This window comes from Mesocricetus auratus, unplaced genomic scaffold (assembly GCF_017639785.1).
Source record: "Mesocricetus auratus isolate SY011 unplaced genomic scaffold, BCM_Maur_2.0 Super-Scaffold_100013, whole genome shotgun sequence".
In the NCBI taxonomy this organism is placed as follows: Eukaryota; Metazoa; Chordata; class Mammalia; order Rodentia; family Cricetidae; genus Mesocricetus; species Mesocricetus auratus.
The window spans coordinates 45,314,817-45,338,831 of NW_024429196.1; the positions used below are offsets into that span (position 1 = coordinate 45,314,817).

A 24,015-nucleotide genomic window follows, 5' to 3' on the forward strand; every position below is an offset into this window, starting at 1 on the left:
AATCAAACATCCGATTTTAATAATTTTCAGAAAGCATTAAAAGGGTGTTTACAAAAAAAAAAAACCAAAACTTAAGTCCAGTACAAAAATAACATCTCAATTGCTTTAGAGAATTCTAAATAGGTGGGCGGTGGGGCCTCACACCTTTAATCCCTGCACTTGGGAGGCTGAAACAGGAGGATATCCAGGACAGAAGAAATCCTGTCTCGAAAACCAAAACCCAAACCACCAACAACAAAAAGCTAAACAGGGTCCTGGGGGAGAAGAGATGGGTCTCTCAACTGTCTCACTTGGAATTCTTGGCTAGATATTTAAATTCCATTTTCCATCCAACAGTATAATACACATCAACCAAATGCCTGTCATTTAACCAAAAGGATCACCATTCCCTCAGCTTTAATTATTTGTCCTCCGTTTATGACCTTACAAGAAGCGCCTTTTACATTCATATATTTCTACAATACTAGACTTGGGGAGAGGACAATTTTAGATTTATAGAAAAAAATCAGTGGAAAATGCAGTTTTAAGTATAACCCATCTCTCTTCCTCTTCTCCAAATTTCACTATTGTTAATATCTTTTTCTGGGGAATGGGGATCGAGACAGGGTTCTCTGTATTGCTTTGGAGCCTGCCCTGGAACTGCTCAGAGATCCGCCTGCCTCTGCCTCCTGGAATTAAAGGCACGAGTCACCAACAGCTGGCATATTAATATCTTGTTTTCCTATGGCAATTTGTTATCATTGATAAGTCAGTAATGGTAAATTACTATTAACACCACAGTTTACATTAGGGCTTGCTCAATGCTGCACATTCTTTGGGATTAGTATTTGTCATAAACAAACTGTAAACTATTATATATTTCACCCCCACCTTTGCTCAATCTACCCCTGAAATTCCTGGCAGTCAGTGATTTTTACTTGCTCTTTCCTTTTTAAAAAACGTTATATAGCCGGGTAGTGGTGGCTCACGCCTTTAATCCTAGCACTCGGGAGGCAGAGGCAGGCGGATCTCTGTGAGTTCGAGGCCGGGCTGGACCGATAGCCTCCAGAACTAATACAGAGAAACCCTGTCTCAAAAAAAAAAAAAAAAGTTATATAGATGGAATCATACTGTATGAGGTCTTTTTCAGAGTGACTTATTTTACTCAGTAATCGCCATTCAATGCCCCCCCCCAGCTTTTTGTAGGTTGGTAATTTATTTCTGTTAACTGCTGAATAATATTCCACTAATCATATATCCAGCAGTTTTGTTCATTCTTGTGCTGTTACTAAAAACATATATACAAGTATTTTTTGAATGTCAGTTTTTTATTCCTTTGAGTAAATACTAAGGAGCAGAATTATTGGATCCAAGTTAAGAGTATGAATAGTTTCATAAGAAATTGACAGACTGTCCTCCAAAAAGGTTGTATCAGTTTACATTCCTGCTATGAGTGATGGAGAGTTCCTTTTGTGCCACATTCTTGTCGATGTCCTAGGTCTTGAGTGTTCTGGTAAGGAGTATCAGCAAAGTGTGTATCTGGTAAGCAGTATCAGCAAAGTGTGTAATACATACTTTGCTGAAACTAAGATGGAGAGTACTTTTCATATCTCTGTCTTCTGTAAATATCATCTTTAAAGTTTTGGGGGTTTGGCCTATCTTCTAAATTGGATTGTTATTGAGCACTGTTAAGAATAAACTTATTTTGCTTTGGTGCTGGAGTTCAAAACCTGGACTAAGCAAATCTACCACTGTCCCTCTACTCCTAAGAGTTCTTTTTTGTATTATTGGTACAAATACTTTAACAGGTGAGTACTTTTCAAATCCCACTTTCCAGTCTGTGGGTTTTTCATTCTAGGAAACACACACGCCTTTGACTATCATCCTTTTAGTGACAATATAGATGGTATAGCTCTCTCTCTCATGCTTCCCACTTCCATCTGAGCCATCGCTAGAACTTAACGGATATAGCATCTGTCTTTTCAAAAGAATTTAGTCACATAACTCAAGAATCCTTCCAGCTTCTACTCATTATCAAATTCCAAAGTCATTTTCATATTTCCAGATATTTATTTCAACAGAGGCCCATTTCCAGGACTAAAACCTGAGTGGTGTTCTTAGCCAGCAAGCAAGGAAGCCAATGTTAGAAGTCTGGTCCCAAGCACTCTTAACCAATAACTGTAGTCTCCCTTGTAGACATGAAGTATATCCTGAGTTTAAGAAAGAACACTGACTATGTGTGTGGAGGCTCATTGGTAGATCGACTCCCTGGCATGGTGAGGCACTGGGTTCTATCTCTGGTGCAAGCAGAACAAAACCTGAACTTCATTAATAAACACTTCATAGACAATTAGATTGTTGCTGTTGACAAAAGTTTAAGGTAACAAGAGAGGAAAAGTTCAATAACCCAAAACTTACAGACTATGAACAGCCAGAGGCTTTTTATCTTTCTTATGTTACACCAGAGAAACAGGGAAAACATGAAAAGTTTTAGGGAAAATTCGTGACCCAAGAATTTCATGTTACCCAAGTTGCCTCCCATATTTAGAGCCTCAGAAATAAAAATACTTATTTCTGAAAAGGCCTTAGGTAAACTTCTAATTCAGCCACTTGGTCATCAACTCTCCATGGTAACCCAGCGGTGCTGTTTTCTTGCCTTCTATGCGACCTCAAGCAAATTACTCAGGCTATTTGTTACTTAATATCCATTGATGTAAAGTAAAAATAATTAGAGAAAAATATCTCCACTTAATTGCTTAACTCAAGAATTAAGTTACTAGCCGGGCGTTGGTGGCACACACCTTTAATCTCAGCACCTGGGAGGCAGAGGCAGGCGGATCTCTGTGAGTTCGAGGCCAGCCTGGTCTACAAGAGCTAGTTCCATGACAGCCTCCAAAGCCACAGAGAAACCCTGTCTCGAAAAACCAAAAAAAAAAAAAAACCAAAAAAAAAAAAAAAAGAATTAAGTTACTAGATGCAAGATACTTGGTACCTTGCCTGGCACACAGGAAGTGTTGACAACTGGTTTTTATCTGATCTCTCCTACCTGACTATTATGCACACTTCAGCTTTCTGTTTTCTGTCCTTTGTGTCTATTCCTTTCTTTTACTCAATTTCATTTTCTTTGAAATTATATAAATGCCTTTTATAGAGTATCCTGTATTGTTCCTCGCCAGCAATTCATTTTTCTGCAATATGCCTTCAATAGTTGTCACATTTAAAACATACTTGCTGGGGATTACAGAGATAGTTCAGGGGTTTCTAGTAACCATGTCCAGTTAGTCACAATCTCGTGTAACTCCAGTTTCAGGGGCTCCAACATCACTGAAGTATGCCAGCTTCACAAACATGTACAAATACAGACATAAAATCAAATCTTAAAAAAACAAACATGCTTACTACGTTTGCATTTACTTTTTATCTAATGTCTTGTTGCAACCGTTTCTCTAAATATCAGTCCCTTTCCTTAACTTTCTCAGGTGTAGCATTAACATTTCCGGGTCTGGTGCTGTCAGCCAAGGAAGGGTGCCAATTTAGCCCTTCTATCAAAAAACTGGGGACATACAGAGGCCTTTAGTTGCATGGGCATTTGAAATATAAAAACCTATTTGTTGAAGTCTTTTATGTATGTCATGGGCACATCGGGAGATTCACCTTAGGTGCTAGGCAAAAAAATATGCAGAGAACATTAAAATACTGCAACACCACCTCCTTCCGCTTCCTTTAGTATTTAAAAAAAATGTGGATCGTTTTTCGAAGACATAAAAACAATTCAATAAGTAACGATAGATATTTTCAAAACTACAAAAATCACATAAAGAATGCAGGTCAGGTAATGAAAGTAGGGCGGAATGGTTTTGAAATTCTCAGTGCAGGAGATCCTAACCCTTGGGAGGTGCAGAAGGTGGATCAGGAATTGAAGGCCCTGCACCAACATCCCCGACCCAAAACTCTGCAGGTGTGTGTATCTTTGTTACAAAGAGAAGTATGACTACCTCTGCTCACAAACCAAGCAATCAGACACAAATAGCAGGTAGGTTTAACCTCCCGACCGACTAGGTCGGACAGCAACGTTAGTGGAAGCCCGGGAAAAGTAATTCAGAAACGCTACGCGTTGCATTCTGGGAATTGTGGTCCTTTGTGCTCCCGGATAAGGCGCTCTTATGTGTTGGAGGGAGGAGGGGGAAAAAGGGGAAGGGTATGCCCGACCGGAAGTGACCGCTAAGCCGACTGTAGGCGTGGAAAGAGGTGGGTATTTGGCCAGTTTCACGCCGTAGGCTCGTATACTGAGGTTTGCTGACCATCCGACGCTTCTGGATCCAGGATCCTAAAGAGTGCGTCACTAGACTGGAGTCCAGGTATCACCATGGCAACCGCCAGCGCTCCGGGAGCGTGACGTCACCTTGCGGGCCCGCGTAATGTAGCCTGCGCGGGAGAAAGCCGGGGAGTCAGGGAAGGGGGCGCGCCTCCGCTCGGCGATGCCGGTGCCCGCTCGTTTCCCAAGGCTTTGTTCCTTTGTTCTGGGCCGGGCTAGCTGAGGTGCGGGGCAGCCCGCCTTCTGGTGTGTCCCGCAACAGGTGTGTCTGGCCTCCGCCGGGGGAAATAGGAGGTCGCGGACCAGGTGGAGGGGGCCTAGTCAGACTCTAGGTAGAGTCGCTGCTACAAGGCAGAGGAACTCCCTCCCTTTCCACTGCGTGTTTCTCTGTAGTAATCCAACCCTCCCTGTGCTCTCCGCTCCTGGATAGGACCTCCTGGCTACTCTGTAGGAGTCTAAGATGCGACTGTAAGGCGTGAGTCGCGGACTGCATCCTGTACCTTGTCGGCCACCCTCGGAGGGCATAAGGCACCCACCCTGGAAGGGGAGCGGGACATTCAAGCCCCAGACTGAAGCTGCCTGGGTATCCACGTGTCTAAATTCTAGCTTAACACGAAAAGCTCCCGAGATGGCAGGTAATGGGGACAGAGCCCGCTGGTGGGGGCCGAACTGAGAGGAAAGGGGGGAGGAGGAAGCAATGTGGTTAAGGATAAAGAAACCTAATTACATAACCGAAAGAGACTTGGAAGAATTAATTCTGTCCCCTGGACTTGAGAATTTGAAAAGGAACAGCAGCTTAGAATGTATGATCCTCTTGATACTTTTCTTAATTGCGTTTTAGAATAATAAATTGTAGTCAGGAAAAAAGGAAACAGTGTTCTGTCTCGTCAATACAAGGATAAGTTTATGGAATATCTTGCAGAGAGCAATTTTTCAAGCTTGTGCCGGAGCAAGTGCGGCCTTAAACTGGCCATTTTGGGTGCAAACAACATCCTTGGTTTTTTTAGCTCCTTTTACCCAAAGTGCCTATTTCTGTAATTTCTGTGTAGATCTTAAAAGCCCTACAGACTGTCCGTTCTTTCATAATGCTACCCTTACTTGTGAATTCAGCTGTTAGAATTCCTCCCAAGTTCTCTTTCAGTAGCCTGGCCTCATTTCTTTTGATAGGTCCATGTAAGGTCTCTAGACTTCTGACAAAGCATTTCCTAGTTATCACATTTCTTTTAAAAATACCTGGGAATATATGTTACTATTTTTCCCTCAAACGCTTTTGTTAAAATTTTATATTTATTTTTATATTATATGTATGAATGTTTGCCTACATGTCTTTAGGTATGTGTGTTTGCACAAGTGTGTCCATTGTATGTGTCGATAAATCACAGAGATCCACAAGTTTTTACTTCCTTGGTGCTGGGATTAAAGGCATGTACCTTCATACCCTGCTGTTTACTGACATTTTATGTATAGCAGAGAAAAGACAGCAGGAGTGTCTTGCCTCACTTAAGGAAGACATCAGATTTAGCTGTATGATCAGTGTGAATGGTTAAATATTAAGAGACAAAGCTGAAGCCTGGCGTTGATGGCACACGCCTTTAATCCCAGCACTCGGAAGGCAGAGGCGGTTCTCTGTGAGTTCGAGGCCAGCCTGCTCGACAGAGAGAGTTCGAGGACAGCCTCCAAAACAATACAGAAAAACCCTGTCTCGAAAAACCAAAAGAGAGAGAGAGAGAAAGAGAGAGACAAAGCTGAATCTTAAGGCAGTGGTTTTTTTCCTCCTGAGCATACTCAGGACAGTACAGAGGACTCAGTTGAATCTTTTCGGGGCTTGGGGGAATTCAGACATAAAGGAAGGGGAGATATGGTTGTTATCTTTAGGAAGACAAGTGAGTTCGTCTGGATTGCTGGCCACAACAGAATAGTCAGACTCACCATTGCCTCTTCCTCCTTAGGCCTGTCCTTTGCAGACTCGGCCAGTCTCCACGAGGGACATCCTCTACTCCCATCAACTAGTTTACGGGTAAGTTGAGATTTTCTCAAATGCCATGTCACTTCTCAGAATAATACGTCTTTTATTGGGAGGTGTGTTTACCCCCAAATCCTCATTGGTAAATCTTTCTGGGCTCTCATCTGTCCTGTGATCTCACCGGATCCCACTGTGCCTCTCCAGTTTCAAGGATGCATTCACCATTTACCTCTTACCTAGCATCTTGTATTACTGCTGGGGGTGGGAAGACGCACAGCATTTAATTATTTACTTGAATAGAGTAAATTGGCCAATGAAAATCAAAACTGACAAATTTATGGAGGGTGAAATGAGTGCTGTAGATCTGAGGGAATGGAGAGGTGTGTGTTGATTGCAAGGGACAGAGAGTTGCCTGGGCAATGTGGAATTGTATTCTCTGAAGCACAAGTGATGTTTCAATATTGGAGTGAGAAACTGAGTCTAAGTATGGAGAAAGTTATAAGCAGAGGTGTGCAGGTAAGCTCTGCTAACAGTCATATAGATTCACAAAGATTTGGAAGAAATGGCTTATTTTGGAAAATTAAAAAATAACTGAGTTCAGTCAATATGAAAGATCTTTAATATCTAATGAGAAGTTCAAAGGCTTTATTCTCTATGTCATCTGTGAGCCATAATAGATTTTAATGTAGGAAAAATGACCTGATACAGCTGATGGAAAAATCTATCTTTAGAACTTAGTTGGAAGGAAGGAATTTTTTCCATGGACTTTAATTAACCTCAAAACCTCCCTTCAGAAGGTTTCCTCTTCTTACTCAGCCCACCCACCCCAGTTATTCCCAATTTCAACATAAGTACTTTTAGCATGTGTTTAAAGTATATTGTCATTCTTCTGTATCCTAGAGGAATTGGTTCTAGAACCCCTAACAGTTGATTCCAAAACATGTAGATCCTTGAGTCCCTCACTTAGATGGCACAATCTTTTTTTTTTTTTTTTTCGAGACAGGGTTTCTCTGTGGCTTTGGAGGCTGTCCTGGAACTCGCTCTGTAGACCAGGCTGGCCTCAAACTCACAGAGATCCAGATGGCACAATCTTTGCATATAGTCTGTTCACATCCTCCTGTGTATGTCATCCTAGATACTTACGTATCTAATGCATTGTAAATACTGTGTAAATACAGTATAAATATTATGTAGTTGTTCTGTATTATTTAGGGGATAGTGACAAAAACAGTATCTGTGTATATTCTTTGAATATACTTAATCTATAGTTGGTTGAATCCACAGATGCACAGACCATCTGTAATTGGACAAGTTTTAACGTACATGGAAGTTCATAAAAACATCATTATGTTTCAAGTAGTTAGTGAGCATATCCATAGTCAAGAGAACACCTTTGCGTGACTTGAATCCTTTTAAATTTACTAAGATTCATTTTGACTTTTTTTGCTCAGAAAATGAGCCACCTTATGGATGACCAGAGAATGCTGTATAGGAAGGTAAATTTGCTTATATTGGGTGAAGTGTTCAATATATATGTTAGTTTTCTATTTTTACTATAATCAATTATAGAATCTTAGTTTGTTCAAAACCATAGAGACAAAAAATCCAAAGTGAAACTGCGAGTGGTAGCACAGGCCATTGATCTCCGGCACTTGAGAGGCAGATGCCAGCCAGAATTATATAGCAGGACAGTCTCTCAAACCAGAGACCCCACAACATTATCATTCAGCCAATAGGAATATCTGGGTATTTTGTTGTTGTTGTATTGTTTTGGTTTTGGTTTTTTGAGACAGGGTTTCTCACTCACAGAGATCTGCCTGCTTATGCCTCCCAAGTGCTAGGATTAAAGCTGTGCGCCACCAACGCCTGGCTTAGGTGTTTTTAAGATGTGAAGGTCTTACTTTATTTTTAGTTTTATTTTTGCCAAGTTAATTGTAATGGTATAATTTAGTGATTAATCCATCGTATCTTAGTTAATTTGAAAATTCTTAATCCTATGCAGCTTTTAAAACACATGGGCCTATTTTGAGTTGTCGTCTTCTTATTGAATTTTATTTTATAACATGGCACTGTTTCAGTTACTTTACAATTTGATGTACTTTGAAATGTAATAGGGCAGCTGGGTGTGATGGCACATGCATTTAGTCCTAGCACTGGAGAGATAAAGGCAGGTGATCTCTGAGTTTGAGGCCAGCCTGGCCTACAAAATGAGTTCCAGGACAGCTAGGATTGTCACTCATAGAAACCCTGTCTCAATAACCCCCCACCCCACACACAAACAAAGAAACATGTAATAGGGTAAGTCTCCTCATCCATCCCATTTTGTCATAAAGTTGTGGGATATTTCTGCACATTATATATAGTAAATATGTTATTAATGATGGCAGTTATAGTACTAATATTTGCTGTCTTACAACTCAGAGGTAAGGAGGAACAAGGGCAGCATTGGTCAGTAGACTGAGTGCTTACTTAGATGCCTAAATTAAGCCTTTCACAGGGAAGAAGAGTTTGGTTTTTGGTTTTTGGTGCTGAGGGTTGAACCTAGGGCCTTGCCCATACTCTGCTGATAAGTGATGGGAGATGCCATTCTGTAAATCTGTCTTTTATTGGTTGTTGAATAAAGCACTGTTGGCTAATAGGGAAGCAAGATAGGTGGGATTGGGAGTCAAGGAGGATTCTGGGAAAGAGAAACACAGGGAGACAATGTAGCCTGCCAGAGAAGTAAGATGTCTGGACCCTTTTCTCCGGAGAAATACTTAGATTAACAATTATGGGTTACCCAGTAAGAAACAAGCAAACGGCCAACAGCTTCATAATTAATATAGCCTCCTGTGTGTTATTTGGGGACTGCAACTGTGGCAGAGCCCAAGCGGTTGGCGGAGAAAAACTACACTTCTACACACTGCAGTGGAGAGAGTTCTGTCCACATCATTAAGAACTGTCTTTCTACCACTCATCCCATTTCTAAAATGAGAATTTAAGTTCTGGTCTTTGATTTGCTCCAAAAAAGTACTGTAACAGGTACTGTTTAGACAATTCAGTAATGATTGTATAGATTTATCAGATTAAAAAACAAGCAAGAACAAGCAAGGGCTTCCACCCACACCTCAATGCCAGAATAAATAACTGCAGCAGGCAGTTATTTAATACAAGGTCAGTCCTCAGTAGCTCTTATAACTTAAATTAACCTATTTATTTTAATCTACATTCTGGCCTGTTACCTCATCTTTCCATACTGCCCATGCAGCCTCTGGCCTTCTTCTTCCCAGAGTTCTCTCTCTGTCTGGAAGTCCCACCTTTGCCTCATGCCTAGCTATTGGCTGTTCAGCTTTTTATTGCACTAATCACAGCAATACACTTTTACACAGTGTACAAATATTCCACAACAGTAATATTTTAAATTTTCCTGAAGTGGACATCCTAGGAACATACTAGTATCACTTTTATTACCTGCCTTTCTGTGGATATTATCAATTTTATCTGTTTCCTAAGGCTAAGCAATAGAATACTTGATGTTTTAGGAATCAGTGACCTTTAAGGATGTTGTCGTGAACTTCACCCAGGAAGAATGGAGACACCTGGATCCTACACAAAGAGATTTGTTCAGAGATGTGACATTGGAAAATTATACACACCTGGTCTCTATAGGTGAGGGTGATGCCCACCAGTTAAGATCAGGAAGTGGGGAGAGGGTATATACCTGGTCTCTGTAAGTAAGGGAAACCTTAAGTTTATATAGTAAATGCACACCTCATCTCTGTTGGTAATGGTAGCCCTAAGTTTTGATGGGGTATGGGGGAGGAAGGTACACACTTGGTCTCTGTAGATGAGGGTGACCCCAAGTTTAGATGGGATGTGGGAAGCACATTATCTCTTGTGCTTAGTTTAGGAGTCAACAGTTTTAAATTTGGAAAGTTTCTCCTTATTAAGTGGAACAGCCGACTAATCATTCTCTCTTCAGATCGGCTTCTCAGTTGCCCCATTGTTCATGACAGCTGGCATGCTATTCATCCCACCAGAATTTTCCCATGTGGAATATCTTGGAAACAGAGTGGTGAGATTGCATTCTGATACAGAACTTTTTCCTTATTGCAGACAGATTCCTTTTTTTCCCCCCTCTGAGCAGGACTCCAGGTTTCCAAACCTGATATGATTTCCCAGCTAGAACAAGGGACAGAGCCATGGATTGAGGAGTCATGCATTCCTGTTGGTTCCATGGAAGGTAAGTATTGTGTGACAACACTGCTCTCAACACAGCAGCTGCCACCCTGGTGAGAAGTGAGTCTGTAGTTGTGCACTCAGAGCATCTCCTGTGGTGAGATGAGATTCCATTTTACATTCTCTTCAGAGGCGCCATCCTGACTGTTGTAAAGCAGACCTCTCAACCTGCACTCTGAATTCCCTCTTCCCACTTTCTTTTGACCCAGGATTGTCCCCTCGCTTTCTGTTTTAGGATTCCATCTCTGCCATCATCAAACTAAACTTGTGCTATTCCAAGGTGTTTTCCCTCAACACTTGCTCTCATTCTTTTCTTTGTTCCCAACCAAACGGAAACAAGTGAGTTCCACACCTGCAGCCGTTTTTTTTTAAGCACTTACTCTCTTCTTACTCTCATGCATAGTTTCATATTTTGTCACTTTATCATTCTGTCCTTGAGATTCTGAATAGTTTTCTTCTAAGTCATCAGTTTCCAAACTGCACAAGGAATTTCTTCAGGTCCTGACTCTGAAATAACCTAGTCACTTTTTGATATACTAGTCACAATAGTCTAGATGCCCATGAACACAGGAATAGATAAAGAAAATGTGATAGATGTGATATATCTATACAGTGGAGATTTATTCATCCATAGAGAAAATGAAACCATAGCCAGGAAGTAGTGGTGTACATCTTTAATCCCAGCATTTAGAAGGGAAAGGTAGGCAGATTTCTGTGAGTTCAAGGCCAGCCTGGTCTACAGAGCTGTTACACAGAGAAACCCTGTTTAGAAAACCAAAAAGAAGAAAAAAAGATGAAATGGACATTTGCAACACCATTATGTTCCTTGTATTCTAAGTTTCTTGAGGACTCATGGAAAAGGAATGTTGAACTTTTTCAAATGCCTTTTCTGCATCTATTGAGATGACCATGTGGTTTTTGTCATTAGTCTATTTATGTCTTATTTTATTCCCAGATTTGTATATATTGAATCAGCCTTGCATCCCTGGCATAAAAAACAGTGTGGTTGCTATGTATGATCTTAATGTGTTCTTGAATTTGGCTAGCAGGTATTTTGTTCCAAGTTTTTGTACTTATATTTATCAGGGGAATTAGTCTATACCTTGTTATTGTTTTGTCTTTATCTGGTTTGATAGTAGAGTAAGACTAGCTTTGTAAAATGAGTTTGATGGTATTTCCCTTCTTTTCTGCTTTGTGGAACAGTTTGAAAAGATAGGTGTTAACTCTTCCTTTAAAGTTTGGTATAATTCAGCAATAGGTGTATTTGGTCCTAGACTTCTCCTTGTGGGGAGGCTTTTAATAACTGTCTCAATATTGTTACTGTTATGGGTCTGCAAACATTGCTTAACTTCATTTTCCTAACTTACATGCATTTAGAGATTTATCCCTTCCTAACGTTTTCTAGATTTTATGAATATATTTTCAATGTGTTCCCTAATGACCCTCTGGATTTCTTTTTTTTTTTCTTCTTCTTCTTTTTAATTTATTTAACTTTATTTTATGTGCATTGGTGTGAAGGTATCAGATCCCCTGGAACTGAAGCTAAAGACAGTTGTGAGCTGCCATGTGGGTGCTGGGCATTGAACCCAGGTCCTCTGGAAGAACAGCTCTTAACCACTGAGCCATCTCTCCAGCCCCGATCCTCTGGATTTCATTGGTGTCTTTTGTAAACAGTTCCTTTGAATTTCTAACTTTGCAAATGTGCATCTTCTGTTTCTTTTGTTGATTTGGCTTGAGATTTGTCAATCTATTTATCTCATCAAGAAACTAACTCTTTGACTTATACATTGTCCTTTTAAGTTCCTGTTTCATTAATTTCAGTCATAATCATTATTTCTAGTCATGTGCTTTTTGGCTTGGCCTGTGTCCTCATTTGCTTTCTATTGGTGTAATAAACATCATGACAAAAATAACTTGGGAAGGGAAAAGGTTTTTTTTAGCTTAAACTTCCTGGTCACCGTCCATTATTGAGAAGCCAAGGATGAAACTCAAAACAGTATAGGAAGCTGGAAGCAGGAACTACAGCAGAAACCATGGAGGACCACTGACTTGCTTTCCATAGCTCATTCAGCTTGCTTTTTACTACAACTCAGGACCACCTGCCCAGGGGTGGCAACATCCACAGTGGGCTTGGTCCTCCCAGTTAATGTTAACCACAAAAATGCCCCCATAGACTTGTATACAGGCCAGCCTGATCCAGGCAGTTCCTCAGCTGAAGGAGAGTTCCACTTCCCAGATTAGTCTAGCGTATATCAAGTTAACAAAAAATTACTAAAGCTTGTTGTTTTTGGTTTCTGTTTTTTTTTTTAATTTAATTTTATTATTTTTTTCTAGAACCTTGAAGTTGGGAGCAGGAGAGATGGCTTAGGGGTTAAGAGAGCTTGATGCTCTTCCAGACTACCCAAGTTCAGTTCCTAGTAGCTTCGTAAGGTAGCTTGCAACCACCTTAACCCCAGATCCAAGGAATCTGACACCTCTGGCCTCTATGGACTCAGGTACCCACGTACATATGCCCATACACATAATTTTAAAACTTAATTGTGTGTGTGTGTGTGTGTGTGTGTGAGAGAGAGAGAGAGAGAGAGAGAGAGAGAGAGAGAGAGAGAGAGAGAGAGAGACAGACTGAGGTATATCATATTATTTGTTTGCTATTTGTCTTTTAAATTATGTGTGGGTGTGAATATCAGCTTGTGGGTATGCATGTGTGATGCCCCTCCTCTGATTTTTTTTTTTAGGGGGCAGTGAACTTAGAATTGCCTTAGTCCTATCCAAGAAGTAGAAGTTCTGGTAAATTGTGCTATCATTTTCTTTTGATTCTAGAAAGTTCTTTATTTCCTCCTCCTTGATTTCTTCAATGACCCAACTGTTTGTTCACAAGTGTCTTGTTCAGTCTCCAAGAATTTATGTTGTTTCTGTGGCTTCTCATGTTGATGGTTTCCAGATTTATTCCATTATGACATGATGAGATACAATGAATTAATTATGATCCCTTTGTGTTAAGACTTGCTTGTGGCCTCTAAGATGATTTCAAGGTCTGCTGAATGGAATGTGCGTTCTGTGTCTGATGGGTAGAATTGTGTAGAGATCTAAAGCCAACTGATACAAGGTCTAATTTAGCTTGAAAGTTTCTTTGGTGATTTTTTTTAATTTGGAAGACATACCTAAAGATGAGTGTGGATTATTGAAGTGTTTCCATATTTCTGTATGAAGACCTATATGACCTTTCGTCCCTTTTAGTATTTGTTACATTAAACTGGGAACCCAAACATATATTATATCTCCTTAATATATTGCCTTTGTTAATTAATGCAGTGGCCTTCTTTATCTATTCTATTTTGAGGTCTACTTTATCCAATATCAGAATGGCTATGCTAGTTTAATGTAAGTTTGCATTTGTTTAGCAAGTGGTAGTGGGGGTGGTGCATGTCTTTAATCCCAGCACTGGGAGGCAGAGGCAGGTTGATCTCTGAATTTGAAGCCAATCTAATCTACAGAGGAAGTGAAAAGTTTGTATTTGCTTGGTAGGTTGATTTCCATCCTTTGGAAACTGCTTATGAGTGCCTCTGAAAGGAAAGTATGTTTCTAATAGACAACAAATAGATCTTGTTTTGTAATCTAGTCAGTTGTATTTTTTATATTGGTGAGTTGAGGCCATTTGTGTTTGAAGTTATTATTGGAGAGTTTACAATGTCCTATGGTTTTATTGGTTGTTCTGGTTGACTGGATTGTTGCTATAGTTCTTTTCTTTGTCCCCTACCTGGAGTTCCTGACTCCCATTTGTGCATCTGTTCCTGTCATGAAAAAATGTATTGTTTCATGTACTCTTGTGCTGCTTCCCCTTTTCTTGCATATTGTATCCCTTTAGTGTGTTCTGCAGTATCATAATTGCTTTAGGTTGTGCTTTGTCTTAGTTAGGGTTTCTATCACTGTGAAGAGGCACCATGACCATGGCAACTCATACAAAGGAAAACATTTAATTGGGGTGGCTTACAATTTCAGATATTTTGTCCATTATCATCATAGCAGGACATGGCAGCATGCAGGCAGACATGGTGTGAAGAAGGAGCTGAGAGCCTACATCTTGACCTGAAGGCAGTAGGAAGTAAACTGAACTAGGTGTAGTTTGAGCATAGGAGACCTTCCAACAAGGTCATACCTAGCCATACCTACTTCAAAGTCACACCTCCTAATAGTGCCACTCCCTATGAGCTTATGGGGGCCAATTACTTCAAACTACCACATGCTTGTCTTGAAATTTTTGAAAAGATAACTTTCTGGGGATAACAGTTTTTACATTTTGTCTGTATGTGTGTTTTTCCTACATGTATTTCTGCCACCACATTCATGTACTGCCCTTGAGGTTCAGATGAAAGCATTGGTTCCTTGGGACTGGGGTAAAAATAGTTGTGAACCTCATGTTGGTTCTAGGGATCAAACCCAGAACTCTAGCCAGTGTTTGTAACCACTAAGCTATCTTCAGCATCAACAATTCTTTTTTTAGACATTTTATTTTATGTTTATGAGTGGTTTTTTTTTTTTTGGTTTTTTTTTTTTGTTTTTTTGGTTTTTTCGAGACAGGGTTTCTCTGTGGCTTTGGAGGCTATCCTGGAACTCACTCGGTAGACCAGGCTGGCCTCGAACTCACAGAGATCCGCCTGCCTCTGCCTCCCGAGTGCTGGGATTAAAGGCGTGCGCCACCAACGCCCGGCCTGTTTATGAGTGTTTTGCCTACATGTATGCTTCTTTACCACCTCAGGGCCTGGTGTCCACAAAGGTCAGAAGAGGGTGTCAGATACCCCAGAACTGGAGTTTCAGGCAATTATGAGCCACTATATAGATGCTGGAACCAAACCCAGGCCCACTTCAAGAATATTAAGTTGTCTTAACTGAGCTACCTCTCCAGCCTCCCATTGCCTCCTTCCTGAGGATGTCTTGGAGACCTGTAACCCTGATGTGTGTTTTTTCTCACTGGTCTGCTTGGTTTTTTTTTGTGAGCTGGTTATCAACATCCTCAATTACTTTGCCACATACTGAGTATAGGAATATGTTGGCCAGTGCCCATAGGTTTTTGTATGTAGTAAAGTATAGGTAGCTCTTGTAGGAGTAATCAGCATGTTCTTCTAGAACTTTCTCTAATCCTTCATTCCTATCCTTGGTATTCTCTTGGTTGTTGAATAGAGAATATGACATTGTGTGAACATTGGTTGTGGTTGGTATCACTTTACCTTCATACATTTCACACTTGTGATTGGTTATCAAACACTTTTCTCTTTCTTAACAGCACAAGACTCTATGACCCTCATGTGCTTCACCCTACAATACATCTAGAAGATATCCTTTATTGCATTTAAATTGTGTGTGTGTAGGGGTGCATGTGTTTATTTGGAGGTCAGAGGACAGCTTGCACTACTCAGTTCTCTTATTCTATGTCATGGGGATTGGACTCACTGTCAGGCCCAGCAGAGCAGGCACCTTCATTGATTAAGGCATTTATTTCCTTAGCCTCAGAAGATATTCTTTATGATTATTTACTATGCAAACACATTTCCCTGGGTATTATTCCTTTTGGTGAAAGCATATGTCTGAAACACATTGCTAAAGCTGTGCCAGAGTGACGGTGGTTTTGCTGAAGAAGTTCTGCCACTATGAGGCTACCTACACTGATATACACTATCCCATTATCTGTGGAGATATGGGGAGGAGATAGTGGGCAGCCATTCTGTTCATGTTTACTGTAGTTGTGACTGGACTTACAATACAGTGTCTTTTCTTACCTTCCTGTTACTAGTGCAACTGGAGGAGTATTTTATTCTATCACCCTTGAGGATCTTCCTCACCTATTTCCTATTCTCATTCACATTCCTGTGGGCTTCAACTATTTCCTTTTCCTCTTAAGCTGGAATTTTGTGTCTTACACATAGACATCCTATTATCATGCTGCGTTTGGCATCTTCCACTCCTATACCCATGTAGTCCTCCATTTTTTTCCAAATTCCAAAATGGTAGACTTGAATTTTTTTATCTTTCATACAATAATTATTTCCTCGCTATTTATGAGTCTTAATTCTCTGCTGTTTGTCTGGAGTTTGCATCTGCACCCTTTGCTTTGTTGTTCATTAACGAGGAATTTCAATTCATACTGCGTCTTGTAAAGTCAATCCTTTTCTTTGTATCCTTTGTCGTCTCTGTTTACATTTTTTTTCTACATTCATGGAACAGTTTATTTGCCTACCTCAATTGGCAAGTCACTTCTTGTGAGCAGATATTTCCATTGTACTCTGCTTGGAGGCAGCTTGTGTCCACAGGAAGAAATACTGACCAGGGCAGCCCTAAGCTCAAGAACCTTAGTAGCTCATCTCCATTTGAGATTCTGTTCTCCTTTGTCATGGCAGGTGTTTCAGTGATGGGTACAGTGCCAGTGGCCTTGTTGCAAGGTGAAGTGCTGGCCTTTCTTTAAGAACATGGGCTGCCACAAGCATAGGATGAGATTCAGGTCCTCTCCAGGCATGATAAGCCATGCCCCAAGTCAGAGAGAACATGGCAGGCATAAAATAGACACAAAGGGGCTGTGGTGGCCACCCTCCTCTTGCTGAGGATATAACCATGGGCCTCCACCCTTTTTGGGTAGAGCCTGGCTTAGCTGTGACTGACTAATCTATGCTCAGATCCTCATGCCTGTACTTTGGAGCAGAGCGCCCAGATTATCCCTTGCCTTAGTCTTCTCCAAGCTCTTGTGGAACGTCTCAACGCCCTTCATCACAGAGGGAATGTATGTGTTTTATCCCAGCAATTCATACACATCTCCTGTCTCCAAAATACCATGCTCTGATGTACCTCTTACCACTGTGTCCCAGCCAGGAATAGAGTAAACTGACTCTATGGGTAATAGAAAGGGTTTCTCCAGGTCCCAGGTGAGCACCAGTGTAACGTGTATTCTTCCCACCAGATGCCTGGGCCCTACTGAGCTGTCTCAACCCCCAAATAACACACAGGATGCTATATTAATTATGAAGTTGTTGGCCGTTTGCTATGATTTCTTATCAGCTAGCTCTGGCTTAATTATTAACCCATAATTACTAATATATATTTCTTTAAGGACTTATCTTTCAGAGAACACCAGACTTGTGTTCTTTCTTCATGGTGACGACTCACTTCACTACATTTCCCAGAATCCTCCTAGACTCCTAGTCCCACCTATTTTGCTTCCCTATTGGCCAACAGTGCTTTATTTACACCAATCAAACATATACACAGAAGGACTTCCCCAACACACCAGGATGTAAGGGTCCACAGCATCCAACACCTTCTGCACTGACTTCACACTTAATTCAGAATCACATTGTTCAAAGGCACAGAGAGCACAGAGCCTGAAATGACTGGAGTTCCCTCTCCTTCAAAGCCAAACAAGGTGAACAGCTTCTAGATCTTCAGCTGTGCTAGTTCTCTTTATCTATGAGCCCTCCATAGTGTCTACCTTGTTCATATACATCATAGCATGCTTGGCCCCAATCTGTTTAGCCATTGTGCTCTTGTGTCTGAGAATGGGGCCATCATCACCTGCCACAGTCAGGATGCAGAGAGGCAGTGCTGTGATCATATGCTTTAAGCAATGTGCCATGCTTGAGGAAGTCTTTGTGGGCATAGTGGCAGGCAGGAGTACTGTACTCCACATGGGCTGCACTGATAGTAATAAACCCAAACTCTCTCTTCTGAGACATTGTCTCTGTCCTCATACTTCTTGAACTTAACCCTACCTCCTTGGCAAGAATTTTTATGATTGCTGTAGTCATGATGGTCTTACATGGAATTCCACATGGCCAGTGCTACTCACATTTACATGGGGTTTGTTGTGGACGAAAGTCTTCAGTGACTGTAGCCAACCTTGTAGCAATGGGGTCAGGCTGATACTTAGACCACTGAAGGAGGGTGTCACTTGCAATGAGATGGAGGCCACCATTGTGGTAGTACTACATCAGTCTTCCAGGTGCTAAGATTAAAGGTGTGTAACACCATACCCAGCTCACCTCTTAAAATTTAACTATCACTTTAAATGTCATTCTTATTTGTCCTTGGAGACTGTCTATGAAATTGAAGTAAGGATTTTCTTTTGAGTTTTAGTTTATTCTCCTTATCTCTTTCTACTTTCTTCCCAAATAATGTTATGTATTTGAGAACCCTCAAAGTATTAGATAATCTCCAACAATGGCAATATTCTTTTGCTCTGTCCAAAAAATACTGGCATTTTATTTTCTTTCAGACTGGAAGATAAGACCTGAAAATAGTGTGTCACCCCTAGAACTTGACATTTCTGAAGAAAATCTGTCTTCAAAGGCAGTAATAAACAATTACAGAAGGGATGATTGCAGCTTCAGTGTCATAGAAACGTGGAAATCCGATGGAAGTTTACAGAACCTTCTGGCAAACCAACAGACTCTGCCACAGGAAATAAAAATAACTGAGAAAACAGCCCCCATTTGTGAGAACAGTCTCGGTGTGAGCTCAAGCCTTGTGACAGAAACAGAAGTAGTTCTAGAACAAACTTCCACGAAAACAAGAGCTAAGCAGAATTCACTCCCCGTCAAAAGAGAGAAGCCGTGTAAGTGCAATGAATGTGGTAAAGCTTTTACTTATTGTTCTGCTCTCATTCGCCATCAAAGAACACATACTGGAGAAAAACCCTATAAATGTAATGAATGTAACAAAGCTTTCAGCCGAAGTGAAAACCTTATAAATCATCAAAGAATTCATACAGGAGATAAACCATACAAGTGTGACCAATGTGGAAAGGGTTTCATTGAGGGTCCATCTCTCACTCAACATCAAAGAATTCATACTGGAGAAAAGCCCTACAAATGTGATGAATGTGGGAAAGCCTTTAGTCAGAGGACCCATCTTGTTCAGCATCAGAGAATTCACACTGGTGAGAAACCATACACTTGTAATGAGTGTGGAAAATCCTTCAGCCAGAGAGGTCACTTTATGGAACACCAGAAAATTCATACAGGAGAAAAACCTTTCAAATGTGAAGAATGTGAAAAAACCTTCACCAGGAGCACACACCTTACTCAACATCAAAAAATTCATACTGGAGAGAAAACCTATAAGTGTAATGAGTGTGGCAAGGCCTTCAATGGGCCTTCAACGTTTATCCGGCACCATATGATTCATACTGGGGAAAAGCCTTATGAATGTAATGAATGTGGAAAAGCCTTCAGTCAGCACTCAAACCTGACTCAACATCAAAAAACACACACTGGTGAGAAACCCTATGATTGTGCAGAGTGTGGAAAATCCTTTAGTTATTGGTCATCCCTTGCTCAACATCTGAAAATTCATACAGGAGAGAAGCCGTACAAATGCAGTGATTGTGGAAAGGCCTTCAGTTACTGCTCATCCCTTACTCAGCATCGGAGAATTCACACTCGAGAGAAACCCTTTGAGTGCGGTGAATGTGGGAAGGCTTTCAGTTATCTGTCAAACCTTAATCAGCATCAGAAAACTCACACCCAGGAGAAAGCCTATGAATGTAAGGAATGTGGGAAAGCCTTTATTCGGAGTTCATCTCTTGCTAAGCATGAAAGAATTCATACTGGAGAGAAGCCTTATCAGTGTCATGAATGTGGGAAAACCTTCAGCTATGGCTCATCACTTATTCAGCATAAGAAAATCCATACTGGTGAAAGACCTTACAAATGTAATGAATGTGGGAGAGCCTTTAATCAGAAAATACACCTTACACAACACAAGAGAATTCATACAGGAGTAAAGCCATATTCATGTCCCAAGTGTGGCAAGACCTTTCGACACTGTTCATCTCTTGCACAACATCAAAAAACACACACAGAAGAAAAACCCTACCAGTGTAACAAATGTGAAAAAAACTTTAGCCAGAACTCCCATCTGACTCAGCATCAGCAAATTCATACAGGAGAGAAGCCCTATAAGTGCAATGAGTGTGACAAATCCTTTACCCAGAGCATGTACCTAACTGAACATCAGAGTACTCACACTGGAGAAAAACCTTACAACTGTCATGAATGCCCAAAGACTTTCAGCCAGAGCACATACCTCATTCAGCATCAGAAGATTCATTCAGGAGAGAAGCTTTTTGGGTGTGATGACTGTGGAAAAGCCTTCAGGTATCGCTCTGCTCTAACCAAACACCAGAGAGTGCACCCTGGCATAGCTGCTCTAGGAACATCATAAGTGTAGCTGCTGTATTCACTTTGGTTTTATAGTGATGAATCAGAGCGGGGAGAGGAACTCCCTAAAGTATTTTAATATTCCCTATCTCATGAGGTAGTCCTTTGGGCTGAACTAATTCAAGTATGTCATTAAACTACATTGTGGCAAGCTACTTTAAGTTTCTTTTGTGAATGAGGTGAAACAAGATTGAGAGATGATTTGAAAAGTAGCTTGCAGTTTGAGGTTTTTTTTTTTTTTTTTTTTTTTTGGTTTTTCAAGACATGGTTTCTCTGTGGCTTTGGAGGCTGTCCTGGAACTAGCTCTTGTAGACCAGGCTGGTCTCGAACTCACAGAGATCCACCTGCATCAGCCTCCCGAGTGCTGGGATTAAAGGTGTGCACCACCACCGCCCGGCAAGCTTGGAGTTTTCTAGTCAGTTTTGTATATTTACAATATATTCTTAAACGGTTGCACTCTACATCCACATTTTGTCTTGGATCTACAATGTGTGTGGGTTTTGCATGCTTTGCTAGGAGAAGAAATCTGTGCTTCAGTAACTAGGAATTTATTTTGCTCCTGTTCTCATGCACTTATGTTATTCAGGTAACTGGTCCTTAAATAAAAATAACCATAAAAAAACAATCAAACTGAGTTGCCTGCAGCAGCAGGTTAATTGGTGTGTACCTATATTTCCAGCTTCTTAGGCTGAAGTGAGAGAGTCACAATCCCTGGAGTCCAAAGTAAACTGGACAGTACAATGAATCCTTTTTTTTTTTTTTTTTTTTTTTGGTTTTTCTAGACAGGGTTTCTCTGTGGCTTTGAAGGCTGTCCTGGAACTAGCTCTTGTAGACCAGGCTGGCCTCGAACTCACAGAGATCCGCCTGCCTCTGCCTCCCAAGTGCTGGGATTAAAGGTGTGCGCCAATAATGCCTGGCTAATGTGTAGCCCAGGCTGGCCTTGAACTCGTGATCCTCCTGCCTCTGACTCCTTCAGCAAATCCTACCGGCGTGCGCCACCACAACCAGCACAGTGAATCCTTATCTCAAAAATTGGTATCTCAAAAATTGGTATAGCTTTAAAGTATCTTTTTTCTAGGAGTTCCAACTAGAAAAGTCTGCTTCTGCAATATGTTCAGTCCTGGTTGCACATGGCGTTTATTTTGAGGTTGCAATAACAAATAGACAGGTATAGTTTAAATAACAGAATTTTATTTCTCACAGTTCTGGAGGTTACAGTCTGGAGAGGCTCACTGTCTGGTTATTGTCAGGTATGTTCTTATGGCAGAAAACAGAGAAAAAAATTTCTATAAAATCCTGTTCTTGAGTGGTCTATGATTGAACCTTCCAGACACTTGTTCCTAATATCATATTGAGGGGTAAGTTTTCAGTTTATGAATTTGGAGATACTCAGTCCTAACAACTGAGGACAAACAAGATTTAGTACAAAGGCTGCACTTAAGACTCATTTTTAGTTGGCTCAGGGTATGGGACCCAAGCTTCAGAAAAATCTGCCAACCCTAGTGCTCACTTTTTGATACGTAGTCTCTATTATATAGCCCTGGCTGTCCTAGAACTCATTGAGTAGACCAGGCTGACCTTGAATTCACAGCTGCCTGTCTGCATCTTGGGTGCTGGGATTAACAGCATGTGCCACCGTGCCTGGCTATTTAAGATTTATTATGTATAATATGTACAAATGGTTGCTGGGAATTGAACTCAGGACCTCATGAAGACCAGCTAGTGTTCTTAACCACTGAGCCATCTCTCCAGCCCCTGGCTATTTAACTTCTAATTTGTTTGTTTGTTTGTTTTTTGTTTTGTTTTAATTATTTTAATTTTAAATAGCTTGTTTTACATGTCAATCCCAGTTCCCTCTCCCTCCCCTCCTCCCGCACCCCCTCACCATCCCCCCCACCTCCCACTCTATCCCCACTTCCTTCCACATAGGTGATATCTAGAGTCTGTCATTTCACTCAGGGCAGGGTCCAGGCACTCCCCTAAGAGTCCAGGCTGAGAGAGCATCCCTCTTTGTGTTATGGACACATGATGTCTAATAGTTTTCGAGGGATAAACACTGATCCACTGCTCAGGACCCCATAGGTTGCTCAGGCCTCCTCACTGACTTTCATATTCAGGGGTTCTGGATCAGTCCCATGCTGGCCTCCCAGCTGTTGGTCTGGAGTCCAAGAGCTCTCTTCTAATTTGTATCCTGGAAAGAACAATTGACCTAGACTTCAGTAACCACTGCTTTAGTTAGTTTTCCCCTTTGGCTCTTCACAGATTAGTTTGTTCAATCCACATTATGAAGCTTTGTAACACACACACACACACACACACACACACACACACACACACACACAATGATCCTGGGTCCACCAAAGCTCAGACTGTATCCTCTCCTTAGCGTGGCTGGAGAAGCCTGAGACTTCAGTGTCTTCTATCCTCAGTGTGGCTGGAGAATGAGTGCTGACTACTGAAGACCCTGCTCTCCTGTCTTTTATATCCTCTAGTTCTGGGATTAAAGGCTTGTGATCCCAGGTGCTGAGATCATCTTTGTGGGAGCTGTTTCTCTTTAGGACTGGATCAAGTTTGTGCTGATCCAGATGGCCTTGGACTCACAGAGATCCATCTACCTCTTATCCTGAGTCCTAGGATTAAAGGAGTGTACCACCACTGCCTAGTTTCTGGCTGCTGGGATTAAAGGTGTGTATCACCACTGCCTAATCGCTATAGCTTGAGGCTGACTTTGCTTTCTGAATTGTCAGGCAAGCTTTAATCTTTAATAAATCATAAAAAATATATCACCACAAAGCTTTTGAGTGTCATCCTGTTTATGAGATTTTCTCAAGCTCTAGGAGGCAAGTTGATTTGCTTCATCAAAGTGCAGAATCTAAGCCACAATGTAAAGTTATTTCACTTAAACTCAGTTTCCTTGCATATATATATCAGAATCAGGTAGCAGTGTTTTATGCATCCTAGAGAATGATCTGCATTAGCCATGCTTTCAGTTTTGAATGAATGGATTCACTATATAGCAAGCAAAAGATGTACAAGGGGTCATGACAATCTTCTGTGTATTGTATTGTTCCAAATTTAGTCTATTTGTTGCCAAAGTGAAAAGGTTTTAAGATTTATTTTTATTTATGTGTATCTGTGTAAATGAATGACATATGTGTGTGGGTGTCCTAGAAGGTAAGAAAAGGGCATGGGACAGGCAGCTATGAACTGCCCACAGTGGGTGCTGGGTGCTCAGTTCCTGTCCTCTTTAGGAGTGAGCACTTCTAATCACTGAGCCATATCTCTAACCCTGGACCACATTTTGGATGATTGGGTGAGGACATCCTGTGCTGTGACCA

The 24,015-nt window shown here is 41.0% G+C and overlaps 1 protein-coding gene across 6 annotated transcripts; it reads left to right on the forward strand.

The window, feature by feature from the left end:
* The first annotated feature begins 4,208 nt into the window (after positions 1-4,208).
* Znf184 (zinc finger protein 184) lies at positions 4,209-20,832 on the forward strand. Of its 6 annotated transcripts, none has more exons than XM_021223392.2 (6): positions 4,209-4,227; positions 4,725-4,929; positions 6,244-6,311; positions 9,779-9,905; positions 10,384-10,479; positions 18,733-20,832. In XM_021223392.2, the coding sequence occupies exons 2-6, from the start codon at positions 4,923-4,925 to the stop codon at positions 20,679-20,681; spliced, it is 2,247 nt and encodes a 748-aa protein (XP_021079051.1). In that variant the 5' UTR covers positions 4,209-4,227; positions 4,725-4,922; the 3' UTR covers positions 20,682-20,832. The 6 variants fall into 6 exon arrangements, with proteins under 6 accessions (XP_021079051.1, XP_012981129.1, XP_012981128.1 ...); XM_013125675.3 differs by lacking the exon at positions 4,209-4,227 and adding an exon at positions 4,230-4,337; XM_013125674.3 differs by lacking the exon at positions 4,209-4,227 and adding an exon at positions 4,418-4,556.
* The last annotated feature ends 3,183 nt before the right edge of the window (positions 20,833-24,015 follow it).

Coding starts and splice junctions, on each gene's coding strand:
- Znf184 (XM_021223392.2), top strand. Junction 9,906..10,383: donor TACACACCTGGTCTCTATAG/GTGAGGGTGATG, acceptor CCCTCTGAGCAG/GACTCCAGGTTTCCAAACCT. Junction 10,480..18,732: donor TCCTGTTGGTTCCATGGAAG/GTAAGTATTGTG, acceptor ATTTTCTTTCAG/ACTGGAAGATAAGACCTGAA.